A 25042-nucleotide genomic window follows, 5' to 3' on the forward strand; every position below is an offset into this window, starting at 1 on the left:
CATCTGTCTTCCATGCCTGCTAATCCAGCCCATGACATTTTTTTCGACGCCTCCTTGGGTTTAGGGTATGCAGGCCGCCCTTCCTCCCTACTACCACCGGGAGTCCGCTTCCGTCAACTGCTCCATTCTCTTTCCTTCCACTTTCCTAAGACTTTCTTGACAACTTGGGGTACAGCACCGCCTTGGCTCCGGCCCTGGACCTACCTACTCCGTGATCTTTGTCAGTTTCCCAAAGATGGTACCCCTTCTCTTGTTTATCGTCGGGCATCTGCTGCTCTATGCGCACAAATGAAGGATGCCACATTTATTTACACTGATGGCTCAAAAACATCGTTTGGTGTTGGGAGTGTCTATATTGTTGGCGACACCCCAAATCGATTTCGGCTTCCCGACCAGTGTTCAGTTTATACTGCGGATCTTTACGCTGTTCTCCAGGCTGTCCAATACATCCGTCGCCATCAGCGGATACAGTATGTTATCTGCTCAGATTCTCTCAGCTCTCTCCTCAGTATCCAAGCTCTCTACCCTGTCCACCCCCTGGTCCACCGGATTCAGGACTGCCTCCACTTGCTCCACTTGGGGGGCGCCTCTGTGGCGTTCCTCTGGATCCCAGGACATGTTGGTATCTGCGGAAATGAGGCGGCCGATATAGCGGCCGAGGCTGCAGTCTCTCTTCTTCAGCCAGCTTTTCGCATGATTCCCTTCGCCGATCTACGGAGTGTTTTATGTCGTCGTCTTGCTCTTTTATGGCACGCACATTAATCGACACTTACCAATAATAAATTGCGGGACGTGAAAGCTCTTCCTGCTTGGACCTCTTCCTCCCGAACTCGATGTCGGGAGGAGGTAATTTTAACTAGACTCCAGATAGGGCACTGTCCTTTTAGCCATCGACATCTTTTAAGCGGCGATCCTCCTCCACTCTGTCCCCACTGCTCTCAGCTGTGGACGGTGAGACACCTTTTACTTGAGTGCCCCTATTTTACACCGTTACGCGCCCGTTTACAGCTGTCGCCTGATATATCTTCCATTTTAGCAGATGACACGCGCTCAGCCGATCGTGTTCTCGAGTTCATTAGTGCCAGTGAGATGACGTCAGTCATTTGACGCTCTTTTTTGGGACAAACAACCCCCCTTCTATAGTGGTTTTTTAAGCTTTCCTTTTGTTTTTGGTTTCCCTACTTTTTTGAGTTTCGCTCCCCTTACTGCTGGTTTTTTTACCTTTTCCTAAGTCACAGACCGGGCGCTAATGACTATAGCACTTTTGCACCCTAAAACCATAACACAAAAAAAAAAAATCTTCCAAGCGACCCTTTGACGGCACTGATCGGGCAGTGCACGTCAATGCTGTGCAGTGAGCAGTAGACGGGCTACAGGTGTGCTTGCCCTCAGACTCATTGCTAGTAACTGGTTCGTAACAGTTCGTGCTGACACGTCTGGGCTACCCCCAGCGGGATCGGGGGTAAGAATAGGCCCACAGTATTCCTGCCTGTCGTAAGAGGCGACTAAAAGGAGTTTCAACCGTTTCGGCCTTCCTTGGGGTTTGACCTCCATTTTTCAAAATTCTACAGAAGTTCGAGCCTTTTGGGGAAGGACACCTTATGTGGTGTATCACTGGTCCTCCGTGCACTAAGACCTTGGCACTCAGCATTGTAACGGCGTTGTAACCATACCCACTATTCATCAAATTGGGCCTAAAGGCCTGATGGGTTGTAAAAGTTACGCCCATAGTGCGTCCCCATCAGCACCTACGATCATGATGGACTTCCCATGGCACCCGAAATCCAGCACGGTAGCCAGCCTGTTGTGGTGGGGTCGTCGTGTACCCTCTAGGTTGTAGCCCCCTGACAACACAGGGATCGTACTGCCGATACCTGAGCTGCACCCTCCCCACATCGGCCAAGGAGTAGATGCCCATCTCCTTGGGGCATCAGGACTCCCGGCAACGGTCATCCTGCCAGGTGGCCCTTGCTGAGGCTGGGTGGCGCCCGTGGGGAGAGCCCCTGGTCGGAGTGGGTGATATTGGGGTGGACGTTTCGCAGACGAAATGTCAACATGCTTCAGGTCGCTCTGTGGCCAAGTCTTTCAAAAAGAAAAGTACTGTCTCTGGTTCTGGTTCTCCTGCCCTTTCCCCCTTGGCCACTCCCTGGGAGGAAGGACAGGCCCGCCTGCTTGGGGCGAAGTACTTCCCCCGCTATTTGGTCTGTTCTCGGACCGATGGGGGGACGTTCGCCACCTCCAAGCCCAAGTTCTTTGTTCAGCACATCGAGGACATCTTCGGGGAAATCGAGGCTCTCAGCAAAATGCGTTCGGGGTCAGTTCTTATTAAGACCACCTCCGCCACACAGTCGGCGGCGCTCCAGGCATGCGACCGACTAGGGGACATACCAGTGTCCATTGTCCCGCATCTGGCACTGAATAGGACGCAGGGGGTTATTTTTCATCGGGATCTCCTGCTGCAATCTGATGAGGAGCTCAGGGCCAACCTGGAGCGCCGAGGCGTGCATTTCGTCCGGCGGGTCCAGCGCGGCCCCAAAGACCGTCGCATCGACACCGGGGCCTTTATCCTCGCCTTCGAGGGGAACGTTCTCCTGGAGAAGGTAAAGGTGATGTGCTACCGGTGCAACGTGTGACCTTACATCCCGCCTCCTATGCGCTGTTTTCGGTGTTTGCACTTTGGGCACATGTCATCACGGTGTGAGGCTGAGCCCCTTTGTGGCGATTGTGGACGTCCTCTTCGTGAGGAACATACATGCACCCCACCACCTCAGTGCGTTAAGTGTCCTGGCATCCACTCGCCTAGATCCTTAGACTGCCCCGCGTATCAGAAGGAGAAGAAGATTCAAGAACTCAAAACTTTGGATCGTCTCTCTTATTCTGAGGCCAGGAAGAAGTATGCCCGCCTCCATCCCGTGACGTTGACCACTTCGTTTGCCTCAGTCGTGTCCACTCCTTCCACAGTATCCTCACCCCTATCCTGTCCCCCCTCCACTTCCTCCCCCCACCTGGGGTCTATGCCTCCACCTCTCAAATCCCTCCCTTCCTAATCCTCCTCCCCCGCAGCCCCTACCCCCTCTGCCCCAGGGGCCACCCTTCCTCCTCCTCCCCCCCCAGCCGCCTGAGAAGCGATCCTCTTCTCAGGCGTCCATCGGCGAAACGTTCCGGACTCCGGCTTCCGAGGTCCGGCATTCCAAAATGGACCCCGCGCGTGAGGACCTTCTTCGGGTCCAGCCCACCATCCCTGTGCCTCCTTGGACTTCCAATAAGGCCTCCAAGAAAAAGTCTCTATCCCCCTCTCCACCCCGGCGTGTTTCGTCAGACGCTCCATCCGTGGGTCGCTGCTCCCAGCCGTCCTCGGTATCACCGGGACGCTCTGCTGCCAGGCGCTCAGCTGGCCCCTCCTACGCAACCCGGGACAGTGGCCACAGCTGGCGACGACTCGATGGGACAGGATCCGCCTCCCGCTGGTTGTAGCGTTGTTCCCTCGAAACCTGGCCCTCCGCGGCCGTCGAGGTGACCAGCTCTTCCCCCGTCTCGTTCCCCCCCCCCCCCCTTTTTTTTTTTTTTTGACTAGCGATGGCTGTTACATTGGAATATAAGAGGTATTCGATCTAATCGGGAGGAATTACAACTGCTCCTCCACCTGCACTGTCCGCTTGTCCTTGGTCTCCAGGAAACCAAGTTGCGACTAACTGACCGTATTGCCTTTACCCACTATACCTCAGAGCGGTATGACCTCACCCCTGTGGACGGTATCCCAGCTCATGGTGGGGTCATGTTGCTCGTTCGGGACGATGTCTATCACCATCCCATCCCATTGACCACCCCACTCCAAGCAATAGCTGTCTGTATTACTCTTTCTGCTTTTACTTTTTCAGTTTGTACCATCTGCAATCCATCGTCATCTGCAGTTAGTCGGGCTGACATGATGCACCTAATTGTTCAGCTTCCTCCACCGTTTTTATTGTTTGGTGACTTCAGTGCCCATCATCCCCTTTGGGGCTCTCCTGCGTCCTGTCAACGAGGCTCCCTCTTGGCGGATGTCTTCAACCATCTCAATCTTGTCTGCCTCAATACTGGCGCCCCGACTTTCCTCTCGGACTCTACTCATACCTACTCCCACTTGGACCTTTCGATCTGTTCTACCACTCTTGCCCGTCGGTTCGAGTGGTATGTCCTTTCTGACACCTATTCGAGTGACCACTTCCCCTGTGTCGTTCGTCTCCTGCACCACACCCCATCTCCACGTCCTTCGAGCTGGAACATACCCAAAGCTGACTGGGGACTTTACTCCTCCCTGGCGATCTTTCCGGACCAGGATTTTCTCAGTTGTGACAGTCAAGTCGAATACCTCACGGCTGTTATCATCAATGCTGCTGAACGCTCCATTCCTCGTACTACCTCTTCTTCACGTCGCGTTTCCGTCCCCTGGCGGAACGCGGCTTGTAGAGACGCTATCCGTGCTCGACGACGTGCTTTACGCACCTTTCGCCGCCATCCTACGTTGGCGAATTGTATTGGATACAAACGACTCCGAGCGCAATGCCGTAGAGTCATCAAAGACAGCAAAAAAGCTTGTTGGGCCTCTTTCACCAGCTCCTTTAACAGTTTTACTCCCTCTTCTGTCGTTTGGGGTGGCCTGCGCCGGCTGTCGGGCATTAAGGCCCACTCCTCGGTACCTGGCCTGACCTCAGGTAATGAGGTCCTTGTTGATCCTGTGGCTGTCTCCAACGCCTTCGGCCGCTTTTTCGCGGAGGTTTCAAGCTCCGCCCATTACCACCCTGCCTTCCTTCCCAGGAAAGAGGCAGAAGAGGCTCGGCGACCTTCCTTCCACTCGCTGAATCTGGAAACTTATAATGCCCCCTTTACTATGCGGGAACTAGAATGTGCGCTTGCACTCCCCGGTCCTCTGCTCTGGGGCCAGATGCCATTCACGTTCAGATGCTGGCACACCTTTCTCTGGCGGGCAAAAGCTTCCTTCTTTGTACCTACAATCGCGTCTGGACCGAAGGTCAGGTCCCCATGCGTTGGCGTGACGCTGTCGTTGTTCCTATACCCAAACCCAGGAAGGATAGACACCTTCCTTCTAGTTACCGCCCCATTTCTCTCACAAGCTGTGTCTGTAAGATGATGGAGCGCATGGTTAATGCTTGGTTAATCTGGATTCTCGAATCTCGACGGCTACTTACCAATGTCCAATGCGGCTTTCGTCGCCGCCGCTCCGCTGTTGACCACCTTGTGACCTTGTCGACATTCATCATGAACAACTTTTTGCGAAGGCGCCAAACGGTAGCCATGTTCTTCGATTTGGAGAAGGCTTATGATACCTGTTGGAGAGGAGGTATCCTCCGCACTATGCACAGGTGGGGCCTACACGGTCGCCTGCCCCTTTTTAATGATTCCTTTTTAACGGATCGAAAGTTTAGGGTACGTGTGGGTTCCGTATTGTCCGACGTCTTCCTCCAGGAGAATGGAGTGCTTCAGGGCTCCGTCTTGAGCGTAGCCCTTTTTGCCATCGCGATCAATCCAATTATGGATTGCATTCCACCTAATGTCTCAGGCTCTCTTTTTGTCGATGACTTCACGATCTACTGCAGTGCCCAGAGAACATGCCTCCTGGAGCGCTGCCTTCAGCGTTGTCTAGACAGCCTATACTCTTGGAGCGTGGCAAATGGCTTCCAGTTCTCTGAAGAGAAGACGGTTTGTATCAACTTTTGGCGATATAAAGCGTTCCTTCCGCCATCCTTACATCTCGGTCCCGTTGTTCTCCCATTCGTGGAAACAACTAGGTTTCTAGGGCTCACATTGGACAGGAAACTTTGTTGGTCTCCGCATGTCTCTTATTTGGCGGCCCGTTGTACACGTTCCCTTAATGTCCTCCGAGTTCTTAGTGGTTCATCTTTGGGAGCGGATCGCACTGTCCTGTTTCACTTGTATTGGTCCATAGTCCGATCGAAGCTGGATTATGGGAGCTTCGTCTACTCGTCTGCTCGGCCATCCCTCTTACACCGTCTCAACTCCATCCACCATCGGGGGTTACATCTTGCGACCAGAGCCTTCTACACTAGTCCCGTTGAGAGTCTTTATGCTGAAGCTCCCGAATTACCATTGACCTACCGACGCGACATACTGCTGTGTCGGTATGACTGCCGGCTGTTGTCAATGCTCGACCACCCCTCTTATCAGTCCTTCTTCGCCGATTCTCTCGACCGTCAGTACGGGTTGTATGTGTCTGCCCTGCTGCCCCCTGGAGTCCGCTTCCATCGCCTGCTTCGACAATTGGATTTTGCCCTCCCTACCACCTTCAGGGAGGGTGAGAGCCCGACACCACCTTGGCTCCAGGCTCCGGTTCATATTTATCTCGACCTCAGCTCACTCCCGAAGGAGGGTACTCCGGCTGCAGTGTATTGCTCACGGTTTGTCGAGCTTCGTGCTCGACTTGCCGGTCACACCTTTATTTACACCGATGGCTCCAAAACTGACGATGCTGTCGGCTGTGCCTTTGTCGTCGGGGCCGTCACCTTTAAATACCAGCTCCTCCACCAATGTTCCAGCTTTACGGCCGAGCTTTTTGCTCTCCATCAGGCCGTTCAGTATGCCCACCGCCACCGCCATTCATCGTATGTACTCTGCTCTGTTTCACTCAGTGCTCTTCAGAGCCTTGGAGCTCCCTATCCGGTCCATCCCTTGGTGCAACGGATCCAGCAGTCCCTCCATTCTTTCGCTGATAATGATTCTCTTGTCAGCTTTCTGTGGGTTCCCGGACATGTAGGAGTGCCTGGGAATGAGGCTGCTGATGCTGCAGCCAAGGCTGCAGTCCTCCTGCCTCAGCCAGCCTCCAATTGTGTCCCGTCATCTGACGTTCGTGGGGTTGTTTGTAAGAGGCTTGTGTCGTTGTGGTGGGATGCTTGGTCATCCCTCCAAGGAAACAAGCTCCGGGCAGTAAAACCGCTCCCAACTGCTTGGACGACCTCCTCCCGACCGTCTCGGCGAGAAGGTTGCGGATTGGGCATTGCCGGTTTAGCCACCGCTACCTGCTCTCCGGTGACCCAGCCCCGCAGTGCCCTTGTGGTCAAGCATTAACAGTGCGCCATGTTTTATTGTCGTGTCCCCGCTTTAGTCAATCTCGTGTTGTCCTGTCCTTGCCATCTACTTTACCGGATATTTTAGCTGATGACGCTCGAGCAGCTGCTCGTGTTCTGCATTTTATAACTTTGACTGGCTTGTCCAAAGACATCTAACTTTTTTACTTATTTTATCTGCATCTTTGTACGGACTTTCTGGTGTCCCCCCTCCCCTTGAGTTTTACTAGATTCCATGTGCTCTAACACTTGTGACTGGGCGCTAATGACCTCCGTAGTTGAGCGCCCTTAAACCCCACCAAGGAAAAAAAAAAAAAAAAAAAACGTCTGCGCTCACAAGCCCTCTTACATGTGTTCTGGTAGCTGTACGGTCTGCCACTGCTGCCCTTACAATACGGCGATCCTGGCGAGCTTCTGTGCTGCACGGACGTCCAGAACCTCGTCTGCGTGTGTGAGAATACTCACGTGACCGCTGATAACAGCATCGTTGCACATCTCACGCAGCACGTCCAACTTGTATGTCAAATCTCAGAAAAGACCAACTCGCCAATTGGTAGCCCTCAATTTGACCCCTTTCGAACTCGCTCAGTTGGTTGTAGGAAGCACAAGTGCGTCTCAGTGCCGTGGTTGCGTGTTTGCTTCACTCATCTGCGCCACACTAAGCCTTCTGGCTGTAAGCATTCCCTGTTACAGGATAGACATAGATGGCGCTCAGAGAGCTATGCCACTATGCAATCTGTTGGTGGACAACGTTGAAACCATTATAAGCACATTTATTATCCCCCATATGGCAAATGCTATCATTAGACCAAAATCGATGTTGTCTTTCCAGGTGTACAAAATTTTTTTGGCAGTGTACGATCACACACAGAAGAAAGTACATAATTTAGGGACATGTGACGCCCAGGACTTCCCTATCTTAGGTAAATAGCGATATGGCGACAGGAAGGGCACGGGCTACAAAGTTAAATATAAATACACTACTGGCCATTAAAATTGCTACACCAAGAAGAAATGCAGATTGGACAAATATATTATACTAGAAACGACATGTGATTACATTTTCACACAATTTGGGTGCATAGGTCCTGAGAAATCAGTACCCGGAACAACCACCTCTGGCCGTAATAACGGCCTTGATACGCCTGGGCATTGAGTCAAACAGAGCTTGGATAGCGTGTACAGGTACAGCTGCCCATGCAGCTTCAACACGATACCACAGTTCATCAAGAATAGTGACTGGCGTATTGTGACGAGCCAGTTGCTCGGCCACCATTGACCAGACGTTTTCAGTTAGTGAGAGATCTGGAGAATGTGCTGGCCAGGGCAGCAGTCGAACAATATTCTGTATCCAGAAAGGCCCGTACAGGACCTGCAACATGCGGTCGTGCATTATCCTGCTGAAATGTAGGGCTTCACAGGGATCGAATGAAGGGTAGAGCCACGGGCCGTAACACATCTGAAATGTAACGTTCACTGTCCAAAGCGCCGTCAATGCGAACAAGAGGTGACCGAGACGTGTAAGCAATGGCACCCCATACCATCACGATGGGTGATACGCCAGTATGGCGATGATGAATACACCCTTCCAATGTGCGTTCACGGCGATGTCGCCAAACACGGATGCGACCATCATGATGCTGTAAACAGAACCCGGATTCATCCGAAAAAATGACGTTTTGCCATTCGTCCACCCAGATTCGTCGTTGATTACACCATCGCAGGCGCTCCTGTTGCAATGCAGCGTCAAGGGTAACCGCAGCCATGGTCTCCGAGCTGATAGTCCATGCTGCTGCAAACGTCGTCGAACTGTTCGTTCAGATGGTTGTTGTCTTGCTCTGTTGACTCAGGGATCGAGACGTGGCTGCACGATCCTTTACAGCCATGCGGATAAGATGCCTGTCATCTCGACTGCTAGTGATACGAGGCCGTTGGGATCCAGCACGGCGTTCCGTATTACCCTCCTGAACCCACCGGTTCCATATTCTGCTAATAGTCATTGGATCTCGACCAACGCGAGCAGCAATGTCGCGATACGATAAACCGCAATCGCGATAGGCTACAATCCGACCTTTATCAAAGTCGGAAACGTGATGGTACGCATTTCTCCTCCTTACACGAGGTATCACAACAACGTTTCACCAGGCAACGCCGGTCAACTGCTGTTTGTGTAAGAGAAATCGGCTGGAAACTTTCCTCATGTCAGCACGTTCTAGGTGTCGCCACCGGCGCCAACCTTGTGTGAATGCTCTGAAAAGCTAATCATTTGCATATCGCAGTATGTTCTTCCTGTCCGTTAAATTTCGCGTCTCCAGCACGTCATCTTCGTGGTGTAGCAATTTTAATGGCCAGTAGTGTTAATAATAATAAATAAAACTGCCGAATCTTGTGTACAAGAGAACCCGTACTGGAGTGGATTAACGTTAACGAACAGTCAAGAAGATGTTGACAATGCAGAACTGTATCGAACGCCTTCGGGAAGTCGAGGAACATAGCATCAACCTGAGCGCCAGTATATTCTGCCTTCCGCGTCTCTCTTCTTTTATGCCCGACATTTCTGACAGTGTTCTGAAATTACTTTGGTCAAAGGAAATAGAAAATTGTATGAGATAACACTCGCATCCTTGGCAACCTAATAGGCGCGGTCTTCTGTTCCCGCTGTGCATCTGTCACATCCAGCCTCACTGCAGTGTCCAGCAACAACCTCTTGGTCTCCATAGTTACTCTTTGACTGTCCACAGAGCAGAATAAGGTCAGTGAAGAAAATCCAAAAGTCCCTGGGCCTTGAGCTGTGGGACGTGGAAACCATGCTGGGCTTTCCGACGCCGGGCCTGGAGCTGCTGACGTACTCGGCGTTCATGATGTCGATGGCCGCCCGTGGCTACATGCTGTGGCTCCTCAACGTCGCCGCCGCGCTTTGGGTGGGTTTCCAGGCACTCGGTGGAGGTTGCCATGCCGACGATCAGGTACGTCCCACTCTACTCTTACTACTCGTTCACGGTAAGAAGACTCTGCGCCTGGTGGCTGATGGCAGCAGCAGAATCGATGGCCGCGGTCAGTACCGTCAGCTTTCCGGCTCAGCCGAACTAGTCGGGCTTAGCTAGCAGGCACCACAGTGTTCAGTGTGACTATGTAATCATGAATGAAAGCAGACGTAACATGTGAAGATAAAATCACAGAAATGTTCCATATAATTAGGCTGGAAATGGGTTAAATTTTTGATGTGTTCAGTGAAGACACTCGCTGCATGCAGTACTGAAAGGTAACGGTGGCAGTGACAGGAAACAAGATATTATCAGTACTACGTCATACAATACCATCCGACTGTTGGAACAGCTACCGCCGTCAGATACCAAGCCGAGAAGCTTCTTACAGTGAAGATTCATACTCTTAAGACTTTCAAATAACATTATTTTTCACTAATTATGTCCTATAGTTTCAACTAAGAGCAAACTCTGACACATCAAGGATGCACATTTCCTTGAACCTGATTTAAGTTGAGAAGTGTTACGCAAGTTACATCTGAAACGATTGGTAAATGGTATCATAACCTCTTCAGTCCTGAGCACATATTAAAAGTATAAATGGGCCATTATTGTGTTAATTGCTTTGTGTTAGCTCTACTTAACAATGAATGACCCTAAAAAATGTATTGAAAACATAGTGATTTATTATAGATGGTATCATATGTGATACCTCAGGACTTAAACAGGACAATTACGCACACAGCTTTATAGCTTCTTGTTGCTTTATTACGACAAAAGAAAAAAAAACAGTCATACGATACATATACTCTTTATACTGAAACAAAATCATCGTTCCAAAATTTTTCGAAGTATTTCTATCTTTCCTAATATTACCAGATGTATTGGTATTAACTTTACTTGTCCTAATTTAATTTAATTTTTTGTGGAATTTGTGAAGCAATTTCTGTCAATAGTGACGCAAAGGAACACTTTGCACTGCTCAAATTGTACAAAGGTAAGGCCTTTGCAGCCTGCTGTCGGGTATTTTGAACTGTTTTTCTAAACATGGCAGTAAAGCCTAATAAACAAGCTAAAAAATAAAAATAGTTGACATTGAGTCCCCAGGTATAATACAAGATATTTCACAATGTTTTGACAATTTCTAATCTGAATAACACACAAACTAATCACGGAACAAAGTTGAACAATCTACAAATGGTAAGGCATTTATTCCAGTTTGCTTATAGAGTACTACATCGGACAGATGACGACCATTCGCGACTACACTATACTCGAGGCGTTTCAACGCATATTTTGAGCACGTCTTTCTTAACTGCCGGAGGAATTCTCGAAGTTTCATCGTGGATTCGATCTTTTAAGTGGGGTAGGACGTCAAACGGGCCGACTTGGAGCAGAAGAGACTCCACAGGACATTTTCATGTTCACTGTCTATACTTTTACAGATCAATTCATAAGACTTTGTCAGCATGACCAGGAAGGATTCAGGATCCACACTCATAGCAGTGGAAGCTCAAAAACATATCAAAATAATTTTTTTACATGTGTAATTTCATCATTTTCTCACTGTTACAAGCTGCTTCTGTAGCTGTATACACTTTTCTTCATAGGTAAGAGAGATTCTTCGATGAATTTTGCACAGCTTACAAACCATACTTATAGGTGTATGAAACTCTAGAATTTTTCAAATCTATTAAAATCTTTGGTAAAAATTGAGATAATTAACTATGAAATTTGAGTTTTTCTAAACATGTTTAAAATGTAACAGCTCATTCATTTTTTTCATAAATTAAATTAATTCTTGAGTTTCATACACCTGTATGTATGGTTAGTATGCAGTGCAAAATGCATCGAAAAATCTCTCTTACTTATGAAGAAAAATGTACCTATAGCAACAAATGCAGCCAATAGTAAGTGAAAAAATGAAATTTCACATGTAAAAAGAACTATTTTGTTATTTTTTTGAACTTCCACTGCTATGAGTGTGAATCCTGAATCCTTCCTGGTTAGGCTGACAAAGTTTTATATACTTATTTGTTAAAGTATAGACAGTGAAAATTAAAATGTCCTGTGGTGCCTTTCCTGCTCCAAGTTGGCCCGTTTGACGTCATACCCTCCTTCTGTTGCAAGCTTCTCGGCTAGTCGGAGTACCCTCTCGCCTTCAAATAACACCGTAAGTGAAAGTATGACCATGGTTGAATCAGGCGAGCTAGTCCGTTGTCGGGAGTGCCGATGGTTTTCCGAGCCCCTGTTGACTTTCAGTTCGATGCACTGGCAGCTGCACGGAAGTTTCTTACCCAATTCCATATCGTTCCACGAGCAGAAACTGGATGTCGAGGCTGAATCTTGAAATTCTCACGAAAGGCACGTTGCACTCGCACGATAGATTCGCCATAGCGAAAATGGCACTCCACCACGGACGCACAATGTTGCTTCGACCACTACGACGTGATTACTGACCTGTGTATGAGATGAAGCCTGATACTCCGCGCTATAGTTGGCACCACCGTCGATATATCTTGTTCTTAGCGCACATTATTCAAGTTTGAAATCGTCCAAACATTATGGAAATGGAAATGCCGCGAGGCTAGGGCCTCCCGTCGGGTAGACCGTTCGCCTGGTGCAAGTCTTTCGAGTTGACGCCACGGCGGCGACTTGAGTGTCGATGGGGATGAAATGATGATGATAAGGACCACACAATACCTAGGCCCTGAGCGGAGAAAATCTCCGAACCAGCCGGGAATCGAACCCGGGCCGTTAGGAATGACATTTCATCGCGCTGACCACTCAGCTACCAGGGGCGGACGGCCAAACATTATGAAACTTCCTGTATATGATATCCAAAAGTTTAAAATTTATTTAACTGTTATAATATTAATTTGTAGTTTGTTATTAACTGAGGAATGTTCAAAAATTTTCAAATGTGTGTGAAATCTTATGGGACTTAACTGCTGAGGTCATCAGTCCCTATGATTGCGCACTACTTAACCGTAATTATCCTAACGACAAACACACACACCCATGCCCGAGGGAGGACCCGAACCTCCGCCAGGACCTGCCGCACAGCTTCAATAAGTTATTAAAGCAGGTGGAAACACCCGTAACCGGAAAAGGATATGTCTTTACCTTCACTTCGACGTGATATGCTGTGCAGTTGCAGGATCAATGCTGACACCTCGTGGTGCACGGCAGAGTGACGAACAAGAGAGCTCCTCAAGTGTGATGTGTATCGTACATGATTCATAAGCCAGAAAAGGTTCAGCTCCTTGCGCACCCGAGAAAAAAATAAAATCTGGAGGTATCATAATACCTCAAGACTGATGACGATAGAGCAAAAAAGGTGCAAAGTGGAAATTACGGTGCTAGCCGACGCCTTAGACCAGTGAAGCTGTGCGCACGCTTCAGTGGAAACATAATGGTGATTACGAGTATATCAATATCCATATTTTGAAACCAAAATAAAAAAGACCCCATTTATTATGAGAATTTATTGCATCCGACTAGAAAATATTTCGGTTATGACTAGGAACCTCAGTCAAAGATGAAAAGAAAATCGGAGAGAAAGCGGGATATCGAAAGAAAAAAGCACTGCAGCTGTAATGGATAACACAACCTCAAAACGAACTTAAGGAAAACGCATTCATCGTAAAAGAAAATAGAAGCATGTACTGCAGAATGCACTTCGGCTATACACACTATGTGATCAAAAGTATCTGGACACCTTGCTGAAAATGACTTACAAGTTCGTGGCGCCCTCCATTGGTAATGCTGGAATTCAGTATGGTGTTGGTCCACCGTTAGCCTTGATGATAGCTTCCACTCTCGCAGGCATACGTTCAATCAGGTTCTGCCAGGTTTCTTGGGGATTGGCAGGCCGTTTTTCACGGAGTGCTGCACTGAGGAGAGGTATCGATGCCGGTCGGTGAGGCCTGGCACAAAATCGGCGTTCCAAAGCATCCCAAAGGTATTCTGTAGGATTCAGGTCAGGAGTTTGTGCAGGCCAGTCCATTACAGGGATGTTATTGATATCCAACCACTCCGCCATAGGTCTTGCATTATGAACAGGTGCTCGATCGTGTTGAAAGATGCAATCGCCATCCCCGAATTGCTCTACAATAGTGGGAAGCAAGAAGGTGCTTAAAAAATAAATGTAGGCCGCTGCTGTGATGGTGCAAGGCAAAACAACAATGGGTACAAGCGCCCTCCATGAAAAACACGACGACACCATAACATCACCGCCTCCGAATTTTACCGTTGGCACTAAAAACGGTGGCAGATGACCTTCACCGGGTATTTGCCATACACACACCCTGCCATCGGATTGTCACATTGTGTACCGTGATTCGTGACTCTACACAACGTTTCTCCACTGTTCAATCGTCCAATGTTTACGCTCCTTACCCCAAGCGAGGCGTCGTTTGGCATTTGCCGACGTGATGTGTGGCTTACGAGCAGCCGCTCGACCATGAAATCCGTTTTCTCACCTCCCGCCTGTCATAGTACTTGCAGTGAATCCTGATGCAGTTTGGAATTGCTGTGTGATGGTCTGGATAGATGTCTGCCTATTGCACATTACGCCCCTCTTCAACTGTCGGCGGTCTCTGTCAGTCAACTGACGAGGTCCGCCTGTACGCTTTTGTGCTGTACGTGTCCCTTCACGTTTCCACTTCACTTTCAAATCCGAAACAGTGGACCTAGGGATGTTTAGGAATGTGGAAATCTCGCGTACAGACGTATGACACAAGTGACACACAATTACCTGACCATGTTCGAAGTCCGTGAGTTCCGCGGAGCGCCCGTTCTGCTCTCTCACGATCTCTAATGACTACTGAGGCCGCTTATATGGAGTACCTGGCAGTAGGTGGCAGCACAATGCACCTAATCTGAAAAACGTATGTTTTTCGTGGGTGTCCGGATACTTTTCATCACATAGTGTAGCTCAAGTGTAGACTGCGGTATGCAGTTGCAATTATACAGGGTGTGAACGATAATTACTTACAGAGTACTACAGTGGTGTAGATGAAGTAGAGACGAACAATTTGATACTTAATAGTGTGTGTAGTCTGGAAAATACCTCAAATTGGCCTACAAAAACCACCTAACCTACAGCGTGTGCGCGCCACGCATTATTTCCAGTATTATCTCTGGTACTCCAGTTCAAAATTATTCATTCAGTTTCCAACAAGAAGGTCTTATTTATTTTTATGTTCCCGTACTTCAGTCAGTAAAAACCGTACTATTATAGGATCACTTTTTTGTCCGCCCGTCCGTCCTCCTGTTTGTCTATATGTGCTTCTTCGCAGGAACTGGTAAACGTATGGAGTTGAAATTTCGGCGACATATAAACGTCTACGGTTCCTGGACGATGTAATAATGTGAAGCTTCTGAGCCAATGCGCTCAAAAGATACGGCCATTTATGTCACATACCTTGGTGCTCGCAAATTCACTCATCAAAGGCCGCAGCGTACTTGCCGTTGGTCTAGATTCATGAGATTTGGCAAGAAGGAAGGTGTCACAGTACAACCAAAAGAAAAAATCCTAAAACTGTCAGTCTGCATATCAAATGAAAAAATGATTTGTCTGACTGTCTGTTAAGACCCCTTCTTTCTAAGGAACAGGTAGACATTTGAAGTTGAAATCTATGTCGCATACTAAGGTCTATGATACCTTGCCAATAGAATAAACGTTAGTTTCTAAGCCTATGCAGTCGAAAGATATGGCCATTTATGTCACATATTTTGTTAGTCGCAAACTCACTTACTGTGCTAAAACCTGTAGGGCCCCTCCCCTTGACGTAAGATCATGAAATTTGGCAAGAAGAAAGGTTTCACAGTACAGGAAAAGCAAAATATCAGAAACTTGTTAATTTATAATTATATCAAACGAAAAAATATTTCTTTTGTCATTTGTTATCCGACTTCAAACTAGAAGTTAAAACATTGCCGAAAGTCTTGGTCGCAGGGACCATTGTGTTATCGTATTAACGTCGGTAACAGGCAAAAATCGTCAAGATCCTCGATTTGCGAAATGGTTGAACCGTCTAAATATAACTAAATTTGTACAGAGCCTACTGGCAACTGCACAATCTTTTTTTCTCTGGGTCTAATAGTTTACACGTACAGAGCGAGAAAACGTTGCAAAAACAGCGTGACGCGCAAGCGCTGTAACTTAGCTCATTTTTGTAGGTCAGTTTGAGGTACTAGACAACAAGTTTCATGAATAAAACTGTTCGTCTCGACTTCCTCTACGCCATTGTGTTACGTTGTAAACAGTTTTTGTTTACGCACTGGACGTTGAGAATGTGGGTTTGGCGGGAGGCGTGCCAGAGATAAATCCCTGCAGTCGCGCTATCCTCTGTGTCTTCGGTGGCTCAGATGGATAGAGCGTCTGCCATGTAAACAGGAGATCCCGGGTTGGAGTCCCGGTCGGGGCACACATTTTCATCTGTCCCCGTTGACGTATGTCAACGCCTGTAAGCAGCTAAGGGTGTTCATTTCATTGGAAATGATTATCTTCAACGCCGAGGCACAGCGGTCCACCAAGGGGCTCGTTCAGAGGCTGGGCCATCAGGTGCACCACCGGCCGACTATTCGTTGGCCCGACTTTCTGCAGGAGCAAAGCTCTTCCGCAGCAACCAGAAGAAGACGCCGGTTCCACACAACCTCATGCCAGTCCTCAAGCCAGGTTGCACCGTCTTCCACCCAACGACGATCCTGCGGGGAATAAGTGAATAGCATTTACTTACTTGTCTTGCTCCCCTCCTCCCCCCCCCCCCCCCCCCCGTTCCCACGCCTGACGCCTGCCGTCCCTCTGTGCTTAGGAAGAGTTCGCCGTCAAGTGGGTACTCATTCCACCGAAAATACGGACCGCTAATGGGGAAATTCGCTGACATGAGCGACTTCGACGTACGGCGCCTGGGGGCGAACATGCTGACGAAGTAGTCGGCTGTTCAAGTGCTGCTGTATTGAGCATTTATGAAAACAGGTTCAAGAACGGTGCAACCACTGTAACGTGACAATATGCTGGTCATCTATGTCTCATCACAGAATTTTGAGATGGAGGCTTGCCCGCAATGAAAAACAGGATAAATCTGCGTCGGATCTGATGATACTGTAAAATGCTGTATTGCGTTTCAAAGATGGACTAACGCACTATTAAGGACGTGGTCGTCACGTTTTGGCGCATCAGTCTACATATCAATAATAAACAGAAAAGGTTATTTACGAACAAGTTACCGTAAACTGAGGCACTTTGAACGCCGTGGTTACTTTGATCACTCAGACACCAAAACTTTTACAGTTCTTTTTGGAAATTTGTGGTAAGGTCTTATTGGACCAAACTACTTAGGTAGTGGCCTACACATTACTTAATCTAACTTAAACTAACTTACGCTGTGGACAACACACACCCATGCCTGAGGGAGGACTCGAACCTCCGACGTTTTAGAGTTCTCTGCTGACTCTTTGGCGTTTAGTGTATACAGCCGGCCTAAGTGGCCGTGCGGTTCTGGGCGCTACAGTTTGGAACCGAGCGACCGCTACGGTCGCAGGTTCGAATCCCGCCTCGGGCATGGATGTGTGTGATGTCCTTAGGTTAGTTAGGTTTAATTAGTTCTAAGTTCTAGGCGACTGATGACCACAGAAGTTAAGTCGCATTGTGCTCAGAGCCATTTTAACCATTTAGTGTATACTGTTTGGTGGTAAACTTCCATCAGTATACACTAAATGGAATCACGTAGTGCCGATTTCCTTGCGCAACAGTTGCCAATATATTGCCACTTATAATTGTATTAAAATCTGGTTTTGAAAAATACACAGATAACTGTAAGGTGATCAGTGTTTTCAACTACACTGAAGTGACAAAAGTCATGGGATACCTCCATTAGCCAGCGTAATGCAGCGACTCGACGTGGCATGATCTCAACAAGTCGTTGGAAGTCGCCTACAGGAATACTGAGCCATGTAGGCTCTGTAACCACCCATGATTCCATAAGTTGTGCCGGTGGAGGATGTTGTGTACGGATTAACCACTCGATCTTTCGGGCGATCTGGGTGGCCAGATCATTTGGCCGAACTGTCCAGAATGTTCCTCAAGCCAACAGCGAACAATTGTGGCCCGGTGAGATGGCGAACTGTCATCCATAAAAATTTCATCCTTGTTTGGGGATATGAAATCCATGAATGGCTGTAAATTGTCTCCAAGTAGCCAAACATAGCCATTCTCAGTCGATGATCAGTTCAGTTTGAAACGTCCCCTTAGAAAAATTAATGAATTACTGTGCTGGAAAACCCCTTACGTTATTTGATTTTCAAACAGCCGAGCAAAACTGAACGTACCCAGACATTTCGCTCTTTACCTATTCCGGTCAACACTAAACTGACACACAATATTTTTAGCGCAACGCAATCTGACTTTCAATAATCTCTACAAGAGAATGGCCCTGACTAACAAAAAATTTTCCTTTCATGAATCACTTACCTCACAAAAATCTTCGTTACTCGAACTACTGCAATAAAGCGAGCGCCAATACTGCCAGCTAAATAAAAGATTCTAACTACTGAAGGCACTAACTAATGATACGCATACTTAGCAAATGAAAAATTTTGATAGAGAACAAACAATGTATTTACCTTAATAGTGTTCAAAAGTCATAATATATATATCAGTTCATGACATCCAGTCTTACAAATTTACTGTCTCTGATGGACACACGTCCAGATCATCCGCTCTCAAAACTCTGTCATCTCTCTCCCCACATCCACCAATGCTGGCGGCTCACCTCCAACTGCTCACCGCTACGCGCTGTTCACATCCAACTGCCCAACACTACAACAGCGACTATTCCAACAATGCCAACCAGCCACAGACTGCACACACCACAGCCAGGATTTTCATACAGAGCGCTACGTGACGTTACCAACATAAAAACCTAAACAGCCTACTTACAAGTTTGACCAGAGAACCCTCTCCATTCCATTTGAACACTGCCCACACCGTTATCACCAGCTTTCACAGTGCTTTGTTGACAGCTTGGAAAATGTGAAAATTTTTGGTAAGGACTATGGGACCAAACTGCTGAGGTCATCGCTCCTTAGGCTTACGCACTACTTAATCTGTCTTAAAACTAACTTACGCTAAGGACAACACACACACCCATGTCCGAGGGAGGACTCGAACCTCCGATGGCGGCACAGCTTGGATCCATGGCTTCGTGGGGGTCTTCGCCTCATTCAAAGCCTACCATCAGCGCTTACCAACTGAAATCGCGACTTATCTGACCAGGCCACGGTTTTCCTGTCGTCTGGGGTCCAACCAATATGGTCACGAGCCCAGGAGAGGCGCTGACGGCGATGCTGTTCTCTTAGCAATGGCACTCTTAGGGAAGGCATACGATCGTCTGCTGCCAAAATTTCTCTGCACACAGATACGTTCTTAGTACGTCCTACATTGATTTCTGCGGTTATTTCACGTAGTATTGCTTTTCTGTCAGCACTGACAAATCTACGCTAAGGCCGCTCTACTCGGTCGTAAAGTGAAGGCCATTGGCCATTGTATTGTCCGTGGTGAGAGTTAACGCCTGAAATTTGGTATTCTCGGCACCCTCTTAACACTGTGGATCTCGGAATATCGTATTTGCTAATGATTTCCGAAATGGAATGTCCCATGCGCCTAGTGCCAACAACCATTCCACGTTCAGCGTCAGTCGTGTGGCCATAATTCCGTCGGAAACCTTTTGACATGAATCGCCCGATTACAAATTATACGAGTATGTGCTCCAAGGCACCGCCCTTTTATACCTTGTGTACGCGATACTAGCGCCATATGTGTACGTTGATATGTGATTTTTCAAATGGTTCAAATGGCTCTAAGCACTATGGGACTTACCATCTGAGGTCATCAGTCCCCTAGACTTAGAACTACTTAAACCTAACTAACCTGAGAACATCTTACACATCGATGCCCGAGGCAGGATTCGAGCCTGCGACCGTAGCAGCCGCGTTGTTCCGGACTGAAGCGCCTAGAACCGCTCGGCCACAGCAGCCAGCCAACGATTTTTGTCACCTCAGTGTATTTCATGTATGTTACTCGATTAATTCTCAAAACAGACCATTAGTTTTTTGTTCACATGCACGTATCTGACACTATGTTACGATTTCTGAGGTCATGCGCGTGATTTCTGTTCCGATCTTACTTTGACCGTTGATTATTGTTACCCCAGGATTACAGATCCACAGTTTACTAAACATTGTTGATGCCAATAACAGTGTAGAACTAAGGATTACGTATACTAATCATCAGTATACAGACGTAGGCTCATTTGTAATTGTTTATGGGCCTACAACTAAGAAAAACATATGTCAGTCATACATTTCTCAAACTACAAGGTGTTCTGGTTCAGTCAGTTGTTAAGGTATAACATATTATGTCAAATACTTCTGGAAACCAGGAATGAAGTTCGTTTTAGCCAGACGCACCAGATATTGTCTAGATGAATGAAGAACAAATAACCTTAATTCTAACTGCAATGCGTGTTTTGAAACGAGGATTTCGTTCTAATATGGATGAAGCTGAAGCTATTATGGGTGTTTAGCGTGGAGTACAAAGCGTTTACTTGCGAGACAGGATTGTGAAGCACATCCATATTTATGATTAATAGCCGTTGTTCTACTGCATTAACAACGACAACGTATACGATGAGAAGAAGATATACCAACAGAAACGTATTTCAGCATTGGAAAAAGATTTTACTGGCCATTTGATTTTGAACTTTGATTCATTCATATAACTTCAACGAAAAATTGATGCAGTTTAAAATAAATGTCTATATTCACATATTTTACGCCAGTCCGTCTCGTAAGGGTGCTAGAAATAAAGCGCGCAACGCTTAGATAGTCATGCACGTTTGTTGACGTTCTTCGAATTAGTAACTGGGCGGGTGCAGGCCAGGAAATCTTGCGTCTCTCTCAAATAGCAACTAATACCACCTAAGAGACTGCATTTTTTTTGAGAACCGTTTCCTTAACTGATGTTAGCTATCTGCACGGAACTTCTGTCTTTGTTCGTCGCTGCTCAGAATGGTTTCAACGAAGACCAGCGGGGCTACAAAGGGTAACGAGCAGGTGGAAGACAAGCCAACCTCATCCTCGAGGTAATAAGTTCCTTCTAAAGGCGAATGTGCCCACCCTGCAACCAGACAGTAGATTTCAGGATGGCTTATTACTGTCGAGTCAGATGATGATTATTTTTATTATTTTGCAAATGAGACTGAAGTAGATGTCCCTTGCTGTGTCCAAATTTGTTCTTTTCGGAGAAAACTATACAAGGAATTAAAAAACTCTCTGCAAAGACGGTAGGAGCTTTCTAATGTTACTACAGAATGGATTCGGATACGTGAAGATCTAAGTATTCAACATTTATTATCTCTGCAGGTACACAAAAGCTGTTTGTAACTTAGCGACGCAGTTCGATGCAGCAGTGTTATCTATGCTGGTCAGTGAGTTCATTTCCTCGTCACTGATGTTGGCCGGTAACGTTCCAAAAGATATCAAACGACTTGTTGAAAACATAGCGCAGTTTAAAAGGAAATTACGAATGATTAACTTCGTACTCCACTGAATAGTATTTTCGCAATGGTTCTTCCAACTAAGGTGAAATTAATTTAGTCCTTACTAGCTGAGAAACCCAGCGTTGCATCGGTATTTTCTTTTTTATATAGCTTCCCCCAAGATTTCGTATGTGTGGTATTTATTTTTGACTTATAAAGCTTCTTTGTATACAATGTTTGAAATAGTATCATTGGGGACACAAGCTAAGAGCTTGTTTGCATCACTAACACAGGAGAGATCCGCGCAGAACTGGCCATGTGAAAAGCAATTGTCTGTAAGGCCCATGCCTGCAACACGCATCGTCTGGTCCTGCGTTTTGTTTATGGTCATGGTTTAAAATAAGCTCACCGGAAAGTATGCACGTCTAAAGTGAAATCACAAATTATTAACAACTGGTGGGATTCGGGGCGCAAAATCTCGCTCGCCTGCGCGCTTCCCCACTAAAATTTTCGTTTCTATGATGTTACGTTGGCGATAAGTGACTTTTAAGTTCTGAGGAGCGAGATAATGAATGATGCTCTCGATCAGACATGTGTTGCACGTCACTTTCGGAACAAGTTTCCAGAGAGCGAGTTACACTCTGATGTTCTCGAACTGCAGCAAGTCTCGCCTTACGATCTTCATTGGATTCTTGAGATCGCAAAGGCCTCAGTCTTTTAGCTGTTCAAGTGTATTCAGAAACACTCGATCATTTTTAGGCATTTTTATTCGTAAGCAAAACGAAATCAGAATGTGATAAGTGGGTACCCAAATCGTAAGGCAAACTCAGTAAGTTCGTTTTTCCAAGGAAAGAAAATAAAAATTTTTAGAAAGAAGTAAAGCAGTGTCGTTAAGTATTTAACACACAAACCGAAATCAGTTCAAAAAATAGTTCAAATGGCTCTGAGCACTATGGGACTTAACATCTGAGGTCATCAGTCCCCTAGAACATCACACACATCCATGCCCGAGGTAGGATTCGAACCTGCTACCGTAGCAGTCGCGCGGTTCCAGACTGAAGCGCCTAGAACCGCTCAGTCACAACGGCCGGCTTCGAAATCAGTAAATGCACATGTCCTAGCCAATTAAATTCGCTGTTAGTTTGTGTTCGTTAAGATAAGATTACGGTGTTTAATTGTATAACTGACGAAAACTTCCGAAAATACGTCACTTAGTTTAAAAAAAATTTACACCACCATCTATTGGTTATTTGGTGTACTATGAAACGAACGGCGCCATCTATTGCTTCTCTGGTGCTTATGCCGTGATGATTAAATATTAGAACTACAACGCTAAGCAGACAATATTAGATTAAATTAAGATATCTCTTTTTTCGTGTTCCGATTTTAATTAAATGAAGCCTGCTTTTTTGTCCCGAGCTACGCCGAAGTTACTTGTGACAGACCCATGAAAATTCGACTAATGATTTTGGAGACTAGTGTGTTCAAGCAAACTAACAGGTAGCCGCGACATTTTTACAGTTTTATTATTGGTACAGATTACAATGTTTTTGGTGGTGTCAGTTATATTATAAGTTACTGCCTTTCTATTACAATATCTCATAACATTAAATCTGCCTAACATATTGCACTTTGAATGCACATGTTTTACCTTGCTCGAAATCCAGTTGACTCTTCTCTGTCGGAACTGAGCAACATGATTTAAATAGCGTAATATACATTAGCATACAATGCGTTCTCTGTGTACTCTGTGTCGAGCAGTTGAGAAGCAACCTACACTCAGCAGACCACACAATTACAATACTCGATGACAAAGACCTTTTGGAGCAATTTGTTCACGTTAGTGTTATTATTTTTGTTGCAGGATGAAAGAAAATCACTGAAGCACCACTTCCTGACCTCACTGTACAGTGAACGGAGGGATAAACCTGACGGGTAAGTACCGGTACTAAACGGTATCCTGTATTACACGGATGATAAGGGAACCATCATTTGGGGCATTTACTTTCTAGTTCTGAATTTGTAGAAGTGTGGTTGCGTGCTTCAGTGGATTCGCGTCAAACTACACTGAAGCGTCAAAGAACTGGTACAGGCATGCGTATTCAAATACACAGATATGTAAACAGGCAGAATACACGCTGCGGTCGGCAACGCCCGTATAAGTGTCTGGGGCAGTTGGTAGACCGGTTACTGCTGCTACAATGGCAGATTATCATCCCGTACGACCATTTCATGAGTGTACCGTACATATCAGGAATCCGGCAAAACAGCAAGTCTCCGACGTCACTGCGCCAGGAGACTCTGCAAGAACGGGAACAACGACGACTGAAGAGAACTGTTCAGCGTGACAGAAGCGCAACCCTTCCGCAAATTGCTGTAGATTTCAGTGCTTGGCTATTAATAAGTGTCAGCGTGCGAACCAGTCAACAAAACATCATCGATACAGGCTTTCGGAGACGAAAGCCCACTCGTGCACCCTTGATGACTGCACGACACAAAGCTTTACGCCTCACCTGGGCCCGTCAACACCGACATTAGACTGTTGATGACTAGAAACATGTTGCCTGGTCGGACGAGTCTCGTTTCAGATTGCATCGAGCGGATAGACGGCTAAGGGTATGGAGACAACCTTATGAATTCATTACCCTGCATGTCAGCAGGGGAGTGTCAAGCTATTGGAGGCTCTGTAATGGTGTGGGGCGTGTGCAGTTGGAGTGATATGGGATCTCTGATGACACGTACGTAAGCATCCTGTTTGAACACCAGCATCCATTCATGTCCATTGTACATTCCGACGCACTTGGGCATTTCCAGCAGAATAATGCGACAACCCACACGTCCATAATTGCTACAGAGAGGCTCCAAGAACACTCTTCTGAGGTTAAACACTTCCGCTGGCCACCAAACTCTTCACACATGAACATTATTGAGCATATCTGGGATGCCTTGCAACGTGCTGTTCAGAAGAGATCTCCACCTCCTCGTACTCTTACGGATTTACGGACAGCCCTGCAGCATTCGTGGCGTCAGTTCCCTCCAGCACTACTTCAGACGTTGGTCGAGTCCATGCCACGTCGTGTTGCAGCACCTCTGCGTATTTGCGGGGGTCCTACACGATATTAGGCAGGAGTACCAGTTTCTTTGGCACTTCCGTGTAAATACACCATAGCAGGTTTCGTCCTTTGTCGTTGTCTGAGTGAACAAAACACCTAACCACACTATTTTGATGGCACCCAGACATCATAATAACGGACCCCCAATTAAACGCACTTACCTTAGCATTTTCTATAGTTCTGCTGCGTGGAGAACTGGGGTTCAGCAAGACCTGCCTGCTTGTCGTTCTCAAAAACGCATGATCACGCGATGAGTTCTCTCAGATATACAGTTAAGGACAGGAAAAACAGTTGCTCTGGTTATGAAAAGACTTCGA

At 46.9% G+C, this 25042-nt stretch overlaps 1 protein-coding gene across 1 annotated transcript in view; it reads left to right on the top strand.

The window, feature by feature from the left end:
- LOC126481634 (uncharacterized) overlaps positions 1-25042 on the top strand; it is an 81600-nt gene that overhangs the window by 39420 nt on the left and 17138 nt on the right. The window contains exons 3-4 of the mRNA XM_050105532.1: positions 9824-10048; positions 23477-23547. Coding sequence (XP_049961489.1) covers positions 9824-10048; positions 23477-23547 — 296 coding nt within the window. The remainder of the gene's footprint in view (positions 1-9823; positions 10049-23476; positions 23548-25042) is intronic.

This window comes from Schistocerca serialis, chromosome 5 (assembly GCF_023864345.2).
Source record: "Schistocerca serialis cubense isolate TAMUIC-IGC-003099 chromosome 5, iqSchSeri2.2, whole genome shotgun sequence".
Lineage (NCBI taxonomy): Eukaryota > Metazoa > Arthropoda > Insecta > Orthoptera > Acrididae > Schistocerca > Schistocerca serialis.